The following is a 9,668-nucleotide window of genomic DNA, read 5'->3' as shown; positions in this document are numbered from 1 at the left end:
GTAGACCGGACATTATGCTTAGCGTATGCATGTGTGCTAGATTTCAATCCGATCCTAAGGAATGTCACTTAGTGGCAGTAAAGCGAATCCTTAGATATTTAGTGGCTACGCCTTGTTTCGGGCTCTGGTATCCCAAGGGGTCTACCTTTGACTTGGTTGGATACTCAGATTCCGACTATGCTGGATGTAAGGTCGATAGGAAGAGTACATCGGGGACGTGCCAATTCTTAGGAAGGTCCCTGGTATCGTGGAACTCTAAGAAACAAACTTCCGTTGCCCTATCCACCGCTGAGGCCGAGTACGTTGCCGCAGGTCAGTGTTGCGCGCAACTACTTTGGATGAGGCAAACCCTCAGGGACTTTGGCTACAATCTGAGCAAAGTCCCACTCCTATGTGATAATGAGAGTGCTATCCGCATGGCGGAAAATCCTGTTGAGCACAGCCGCACAAAGCACATAGACATCCGGCATCACTTTTTGAGAGACCACCAGCAAAAGGGAGATATCGAAGTGTTTCATGTTAGCACCGAGAACCAGCTAGCCGATATCTTTACCAAGCCTCTAGATGAGAAGACCTTTTGCAGGCTGCGTAGTGAGCTAAATGTCTTAGATTCGCGGAACTTGGATTGAATTGTAGCATACATGTGCTTATGCCTTTGATCATGTTCATTCTGCATTTTGTTGCTTATTTTGGTGCTCAAGTTGTACAAACACTCCCTGGACCTCACAAGTCCGTTGCAAAGTGATGCACATGTTTAGGGGGAGATGTGTTACAACTTGACCCTCTGAGACTAACCATGTGCTTGAGTTTTTGATGCTTTAGTCTCAAAGAAGGATTGAAAGGAAAAAGGTGGACTTGGACCATGAAAGACTTCCACTGCACTCCGATGAGAGGGTAACTTATTCCAAGTTCATCTCACGTACTCTTATTGCCTTTGTATTCTTATTGAAGATTTTGGTGAGGCAATGGGGTTAAAGGGCCAAGATTAATCCCGTTTTGGTGCTTGATGCCAAAGGGGGAGAAAATAAAGGCCAAAGCAATAAATGGATCAGCTACCACTTGAGAAATTTTGAAAATAGTGAAATAGAGCTTTTTGTTTTGTCAAAACTCTTACATTGTCTCTTTTGTCAAAAGTTGGCCTCTTGTGGGGAGAAGTGTTGATTATGGGAAATAGGGGGAGTTTTTGAAATCTTTGATCAATCTCTTTTGGAATGACTCTCTTTATGTTTCAATATGTGTGTTTGACTTAGAGATAGAGATTTGAGTTTGATTTGCAAAAACAAACCAAGTGGTGGCAAAGGATGATCCATATATGCCAAAGTTGAATCAAAATAAATTTGAGTTTTATTTGAAGTGATATTGCACTTGTTCTAGTTGCTTTATGTTGTGTTGGCATAAATCACCAAAAAGGGGGAGATTGAAAGGGAAATGTGCCCTTGGGCCATTTCTAAGTATTTTGGTGATTGAGTGCAAACACAAGTGCTTAAATGTGAATTTATGCCCATGGATGAACAAAGTGCAAATCAAGAGTAAAGGTATGTTTCTAAGCCTTAGTACATTGGTTTTGAGTACTAATATACTTGTCTAAGTGTTAGAAACAGAAAGAAGAAGAAAAGAAAGGAGATGGAAAAAGCTTGGCTGTGTACAGCCAAGACTCAGCCCAGTCTGGCACACCGGACAGTGTCCGATGCGCCAGGCTGACTCGGCGTGAAGAAGCCGCTCTCGGGAATTCGCCGACGGCGTACGGCTATAATTCACCGGACTGTCCGGTGAGCCAACGGTCGGCCGGGCCAACGGTCGACCGCGCGATCTGCGCGGGACACGTGGCCGAGCCAACGGTCGGAAGGGGGCACCGGACTGTCCGGTGCGCCAGCGGCTCCCAGATCTGCAATGGTCGGCTGCGCTGTTTAAGGAAGGAAATCGGGCACCGGACAATGTCCGGTGTGCACCGGACTGTCCGGTGCACCCGACGACAGAAGGCAAGAATGGCCTTCCAGATTTGCTCTCAACGGCTCCTAGCTGCCTTGGGGCTATAAAAGGGACCCCTAGGCGCATGGAGGAGAATACCAAGCAACCTTAGAGCATTCTTGATCATCCACACTCAGTCTTTGCGCATTCGTTCGTCATTCCCAGTGATTCGAGCTCCGTTCTAGTGAGAACTTTGAGATAGTCTTTTGAGCTCGATTCTTGGTCGTGTGTGTGCGAATTTTGCTGTGGATTTGTGTGTGTTGCTTCCCTCCCTTACTCCGTATTTCTTTGTGAATCTCAAGTGTAAGGGCGAGAGACTCCAAGTTGTGGAGATTCCTCGCAAACGGGATATTGAAAGGCAAAGCAAAACACCGTGGTATTCAAGTTGGTCTTTGGACCGCTTGAGAGGGGTTGATTGCAACCCTCGTCCGTTGGGACGCCACAACGTGGAGTAGGCAAGCGTTGGTCTTGGCCGAACCACGGGATAAACCACTGTGTCATCTCTGTGTTTGATCTCTTGTGGTATTGTGTTTTGTTGAGACTCCTCTCTAGCCACTTGGCAATTATTGTGCTAACACTTAACAAGTTTTTGTGGCTATAAGTTTAAGTTTTACAGGATCACCTATTCACCCCCCCTCTAGGTGCTCTCACTCCTCCTGCAACCATTCTAGGAAGCGAAGGCCTGCTTCTTGGCCGAGCACTTCGAAGTCAGCAGTTCGCGCACCCAGCTCGCGGTACGCGCCCACGAACTGCGCGTGCGTCCGCTCGACTTCCAAGCGCGTCGAGGCCTCGGCCTTGTCCACGCGGCTGCGCAGGGCGTTGAACCTCGCCTCCAGCTCCTCGGCGCGTTGGCTGGCGAGACCGCTCTTCTCTTTGGCCTCGGCTTGCGCAGCCTGCGCATCAGCGATGGCCTGGTTCACCTCCCTCCTCTCTTTCGCCAGCTGGTGCAGGAGGTCCGTCTTCTCGGCCTCCATGGCGGCCACTTTCTCCGCCAGCCTGCGGTTTTTGCTTTCCGCAGCCGACTTCTCCCGGACAACATCCGCATGCTGCACCCGGAGACTCTTGACCTCGGCAGCCACGTCCGCAGTCAAGGCACCCGACGCGACATGGTCGGCGAAGTCGACCGCCTGACACAAACCTATGAGGCCCGAATCCCCATAAAAACAACAAACATCGAAGTCCAACACAACTTACTCGCTTCAGCTGCTGTGACAGCTGCTGCGACGCTTCCCTCAGTCGCTGGGACATGGATCCCGACACGTCCTTAGCGGCAGCGGCCGACAGAATCTCGCCGCTCGCGCAGAAAGCGGCCCACGGGTCCCACGCGGCACCCTTCGCCCCAACCACCACCGTTGGCGACGTGGTTGCCACCGGAGGCGGGACAACAACCCATTGCCCCTCACCCGACACTGCGCCATGTCATCGGTTAAAGACCGAGTCAAAAAAAAACTTACCAACAAAATAATCCTCGACACTGATGTTCGTGTCGAAGTCGGCAAGTCGTCGCGCCGCCGAAGGCAGCTCTCGTCCTTTCGCGAGTCCGCCCGGGGGTGGCTTGCTCCCGCCAGAGGTGGCAGCCTTCGCACTCGCCGACGCCTTGCTGTGCCCGGGGGCGGCCGGTTTCGCAGCCGGCACCGGTTTGCTACTGCCGGAGGCAGCAACCTTCGCGCTCCCCCGCGCTCCCTTCGCCTCGCGCATAGGATCCGCGATCCTGACGACCGCCCGACGTTTCTGCGCAGCGTCTTGACGGTCCTTCTCCATCACTGCCAACACAACAACAGCAATATTCCGTCCGTAAGGAAAAACATCCAAGTCACAAGCCATGCGAGACGTAAAGAAGTCTTCGCCAGCCGCGCGGGGGATCGGAACATTCTTGGGCCATCGACCCCCGGTAACCTCCAGCATCCGCGCCAAAGACTCCCGGAGCTCGGGCGAAGACATCCTTCCCCCGAGGGCTGCGCACGTCCCCATCAACTCCACGGCAAAACTGTCGGAGACCCCACAGTTCCCCCACTGCAGTACCTAGTTTTCTCTTCTTAGTGGCTAGGGCGGCCTCCTGCGAAGGGTCTTCCTCAGCCACAACCACTGGCCTCTTCCCGCGGCGGTCGACAGCGTCATCCCCGGGATAGCCACCGTACGACAAGCAATTCAGCTCGAAGACCCTATTCAGGCGGGCGTTGGATCCGCGGATATCCCAACTCCGCTGGGCCTCCGTCCTAGGCACATAACGCCCCACAATACGCACAACACCGTCCTCCGCTTCACGCACGAATGCGGCGGGATCCCGGCCTCGCAGATCCAACACGAAGGCTGGACTTCGCACTCGCTGCCCACCCAGGGAGGGCATCTCGCGAGGGCATACTTCGCCCAACGCCCATCCATGTGCCAAGGGCCACACCCCATACCCGATGAATTCCTCAACTAAATCGCGCCCGCTACTCATGCGGGCAGCGCTCCGAAGGGCCCCTTCATCCTCATCATCCTCCGCCACCTCAAATTGCGGGTATGCCACATAAAAATGGGAGCACATAATGGCCACGGGGAGCCCTGGGTGGTCTTCGACTTCACCCTCCGAAACGTAAAACCAAAAATCCCACCAGTTGCCCCACTTATTGCGGGCACAGGGAACCAACTCCACGACTTCCATCGAAGTCTTTCCGCGGGCCAGATCTCCGACGAACAGGAGCAAGGAGGGCAGGCGAGCGGACAAACAGTTTCAAAAGGAGGCTAGGGTTTCGCGGCGCGCAGAAAGGTAAGAGAACCTGACCCGCGCCGCCCCCCTTTTATACACAGGACGCGACGCTTCGGGAAACCCATAGTCCAATAGTACTGCGTCCGTCAATGGTAACATCAAAACCCCCCGCGGAACCACTTCGAGCGAGGGCAGCGTCTCCACCATCTAGTGACGTCTTCGGCACCAGATGACTTAGTCGAACTGGTCCCTCGGAGGGCAAATGTTGGGGCGAAGGCGAAGACGATACCCTTCGCTCTAGGCCTTCGTCGATCTCGCTGCACCAACGGAGGTAAAACGACCGGCGGAGTCCACCCTTCGACCTCTACACTGCAAGACGAAGGCCTACAACGAGGTCGCCCCGTCCCACACCCTCACCCAACCTGGAGGCCCACGTAGGATTCGGTCCATTGTAACAAGCCCCGCATGGAGAAGTGTGTTACGAGCTCAATTTGTAATGGCTTTTCTGTAATGACAGTCTATAACCCTCCCTTATGGGAATATTCCGGGGATAGTCCAGGTGCTTGAGGGCACATGCGTCCTTACATCAAGACGTTGGGCACTCAGACACCTATAAATACCTCCGTACAGTGCCCTTGAGAGACTGGATTAACAGAGCAATCACCATCTCGAGTCAGAACCGTGTTTGCATTCCTTTCACTCCCCCGTTGGATTATCTTGCCCAGGAGAGCAAGTTCCAACACCGGGCTAGCACGTCCCGAAAGCGGGCCTGGGCCGGGCCTCAAATTCCGACCCATCGGGCCCCCGACACGGCCCGTATAGATGGTCCGGGCTTGGGCCGACACGGTCCAATTAAGCCAAATCTTAATTTCTTTAATTTAGTAAGATATCGACTTTATATTGTTGTTATATTTTGAGTTTATGTGGTTAAATGATGCTAGAATTTTTAATATCTTTAATTTAGTACGCTATAAACTTTATATGGTTATAATATTTTGATTTTATGTGGTCAAATATATGGGTCGGGCTTGGCCCGACACAGCCCAACGAATGCACGACGTGGTATAGGGCCAGACTGGACCACTGTTTTTACACTTCGGGCTGACACGACACGACCCAAAAATTATTTGTGCTTTCCTGGCCTGAACCCGTTTGACACGAAGCACGATGGGCTTAGACCGGACTGGCCCGGCCCGGCTCAATTCGCAGCACTAGTCACAGCGAGTAACCTTCGCCTAAACGTGTGCTCACGGCCGGGAAGCATCTCCAGTCCAGACCATCGATGCATACAGAATGCAGGCAGTTCGTGTTCCTCAAGGTCAGCACCGCAGTAGTCTGTAGCTAGGTTGGCACGAGCACACAGACCACGTAGCCCCGTCGTGCACGGACCAAGGTGTTCCAAGATCCAAATAGACGCGGCACCAGCGTGCGCCAGACAGTACAGTAGTGCACATTGCCAGACCATGTCGCTGGGCGCTGCCGCTGGCACATGCCGACACCGGCCCAAACAAGTCACCTTTCTCGGGAGAAGCTCCGGGGGTCGAGGTGGGAGCGCGAGCCTCATCTTTGCCCCGTTTCTCTCTGGTCTGGTCTGGTCTGGTCCGGTCCGGTCTGCTCTGCTCTGCTCCCGGCCACCACCCACCCATCTCACAGACAAGTGACCAGTGAGGTGAGCTAGAGCCGCGGCATGGCAGCAAGGAGAAAAGCTAGCGAGCCGATCCGTCGTCGGTCCAACGATCCACCGAACCAGGCCGGGTCCGGCCCAGCCCAGCCCTAACCTTCATCTGCCAGCTTTTAATACGCGCTGCCGTGGCAAGACGAGTGACGAGTAGCAGTGGAGTGAGCTGAGCAGGGCTAGGACGGCTGCGAGGCCCCGGCTCGATCGACTAGCCAGTCCAGGCCATGTGCGCCCCAACCAACATGGCACGTTCTCCCTCGCTCCTCCTCTCTGCTGCTAACTGCGTACACACACAGACCTCTCCCTCTCCCTCCCCTCCCGTTAGCTAGCGGGCCGACGCCCATCTGGCCTATAAATTGGCCCACACGGCACCACCCACCCACCACTGCTCGCACTCACTCACAGTCGCCGCCGCTGCCCAGTGCCCACTGCTCGCCGCTAGAGGAATCTGAGAGAGAGAGGGGAAAGGGCGAAGGAGGCGCAGGCAGGCATGGGCTCCCCTTCCTCCCTCCCCGCCGCGGCGGCGCTCGTGCTCCTGGCCCTGCTCGCCGGAGCCCAGTGCCGCGAGGCCCAGTTCGACGCCGCGGACGCCGGCGCGGAGAACTTCAACACCAGCGAGGCCGCCGTGTACTGGGGCCCCTGGCAGAAGGCCCGGGCCACCTGGTACGGCCAGCCCAACGGCGCCGGCCCGGACGACAACGGTGAGCATGCGCCGCCATTCCGAGATCTCTCTCTCTCTCTCTCTTAGCTCCGTCTTCCCCCCTTCTTCCCTCTCCCTCCGTCGTGGCAATGTGGCTCACGGAACGTGTCCTGTGCTAGGTGGTGCGTGCGGCTTCAAGCACACCAACCAGTACCCCTTCATGTCCATGGGCTCCTGCGGAAACCAGCCATTGTTCAAGGACGGCAAGGGATGCGGCTCCTGCTACAAGGTACAGTGAAACACAGCCAGTATATATGGATCTTTTTTTTACCAGAAACCTCTATCAAAAATCAGTAGTATAACAGTATGATCTATGTTTTCTTTAGCGGAAACATTTTTTTCTACTGGTTCTCCACTTGTTTTAGAAAGGAAAAAAATCGTTCTAGCAAAATTTCAAGAGCGCCATAAAAAAAATTATACACTAATAACAGGGAGTAGGAGTTGTAGGACCAGTAACTGTTAGAGTAGCACGCCAACCGTACAGTACAGTGCAGGCCGGTCAGCACAGCAGCTGCATGTGGCCCCCCGCGTACATGTGCGCGTCTCTCACTCGATCTCCGTGACAGTACCATTTGTATTTTTTTTTCTCTTACCCTGCATTGACTCTTGCTTGGACTGACATGCATAGCTGACGGTTGCCGCGGATGGGCGCAGATTCGGTGCAGGAAGGACCCGTCCTGCTCCGGGCGGACGGAGACGGTGATCATCACCGACATGAACTACTACCCGGTGTCCAAGTACCACTTCGACCTCAGCGGCACGGCGTTCGGCAGGCTGGCCAAGCCCGGCCTCAACGACAAGCTCCGCCACTCGGGCATCATCGACATCGAGTTCACCAGGTCGGTGCCTCTCTCTCGATTTCATTTGTTTTGTGTGTTCAGTTTCCGTACCGTATGACAGCAGTACAGTACTAGTTTCTTCAATACCTACTGTTGAATTTGGAGGTAGTAGAGAGAGCGGAGGCGGCATCATCTGCCCAACCGCTCCGCTCGCCGGACACTGCATGTGCGGCAAAGTGGCGCACCTGCCAAAGGCCACTTTTATTGCACAGCGGCCGGCCCCCGAACATGCTCATTTTTGGCTACTAGTGGGCGCAACCCCTTTTGCAGCCCCCAACGTATCTGCTGCGTGCATCCACGGTTGCAACGCAACACGCCACCGGCGGTGACCGAACGCCAGCCCTCCTTCCGCTTTCTCTTGTATAGTACCAGCCCTCCTTCGGCAGTAGATTTAGAGGCTGGCTGAGCAACACTTGCAGATTAGATAGACGCAGCAAAGCTCTTTCTTTGCATCGATTCGGTTCTGTGCTACCGCTACTACTACTAAAAAAATAAATTTCGTTTGCAGGGTGCCGTGCGAGTTCCCTGGCCTCAAGATCGGGTTCCACGTGGAGGAGTACTCGAGCCCCGTCTACTTCGCGGTGCTGGTGGAGTACGAGGACGGCGACGGCGACGTGGTGCAGGTGGACCTGATGGAGTCCAAGACGGCGCGCGGGCCGCCGACGGGGCGGTGGGCGCCGATGCGCGAGTCCTGGGGCTCCATCTGGCGCATGGACACCAACCACCGCATGCAGCCGCCCTTCTCCATCCGCATCCGCAACGAGTCCGGCAAGACGCTCGTCGCCAGGAACGTCATCCCGGCCAACTGGAGGCCCAACACCTTCTACCGCTCCTTCGTCCAGTACAGCTAGCTAGCTGGTTTGCGCCCTCGGGCCGCTCGGTCACCACCACCCACCACTACTACCACCACCACCCACTAGACTACTGCTTCTGCTACCAAATACTACGGCGGAACGGAACGGCTGGTTGCCGCCGCCGCCGTCGTCCTTGGAAAGGTTGAGGCGTCTCTTGGTCATCCGTATCGTTACCGTTGTCATGGTCCTTTGAGTCGTTGCAACCCTGATTGCAAGCCGGCAAGGGGGAAAAAACCAACAAAGCCGTGTGGGAAAATGGAGGAGGCAGGCGTACAATGTACGCTCTCCCGCCCACTGTTGCTTTATAATCTCTATATCATCATCATCTTCTTCTTCTCCATTCCGATCGGTGATTAATCGAAAAGTATATTGTAATGTATAAACACCATTTCCTGTTTCCCGGAGCTGAGCTACCCTGTTCACACCCCTGTGCAGGGTTGAGGCTTCTGCATGTTAATTGTTCTTTCGTCACTAATGTTTTCTTCTGTGACAATGACATGGAATGTCGACGGTTGGCTTGAGCATTCAGCATCGCTGAGCTGACGGGGAGAAAACTCCCATAGGCACACCACACCCCCACATCTCCCATCCCATGTCCGGTGCCATATGGGGAGGAAACTCCATATGCCGTATATTAATTATGTTATTTATTTGTGATATTAATATTCATTTAACCTTTCTAATATGATACCAATGTATACTATAGTAGTATAAATACAAATACTCTACTATTTAAAAAAAATTAAACTCCGATGTTAAATGCTAAATAACTAAGTTATACTGTAAGGGGAGCTGAATAAAAAAATGGCACGAGACACTCTATGTGGAGAAGTATCTTTTAGGGGATATAAGGTTGTCTCCAGCAACGTCCTCTATATCTAGTATCTATATCCGTCCTTTACAGTCTCATCTAAAAGATTTCATCCTCTATATCTCC

The 9,668-nt window shown here is 53.8% G+C and overlaps 1 protein-coding gene across 1 annotated transcript; it reads left to right on the top strand.

Moving 5' to 3' along the window:
• The first annotated feature begins 6,756 nt into the window (after nucleotides 1–6,756).
• On the top strand, nucleotides 6,757–9,201 carry LOC103637654 (expansin-B4). Its single transcript, NM_001301560.1, has 4 exons — nucleotides 6,757–7,039; nucleotides 7,158–7,267; nucleotides 7,693–7,877; nucleotides 8,386–9,201. Exons 1-4 carry the CDS (start codon nucleotides 6,829–6,831, stop codon nucleotides 8,726–8,728), a joined length of 849 nt encoding a protein of 282 aa, NP_001288489.1. The 5' UTR covers nucleotides 6,757–6,828; the 3' UTR covers nucleotides 8,729–9,201.
• The last annotated feature ends 467 nt before the right edge of the window (nucleotides 9,202–9,668 follow it).

The sequence above is a fragment of the Zea mays genome, chromosome 1 (genome assembly GCF_902167145.1).
Source record: "Zea mays cultivar B73 chromosome 1, Zm-B73-REFERENCE-NAM-5.0, whole genome shotgun sequence".
NCBI lineage: Eukaryota > Viridiplantae > Streptophyta > Magnoliopsida > Poales > Poaceae > Zea > Zea mays.
Note: the sequence above shows the minus strand (reverse complement) of the source record. Positions and strands in the feature narration are given on the sequence as shown.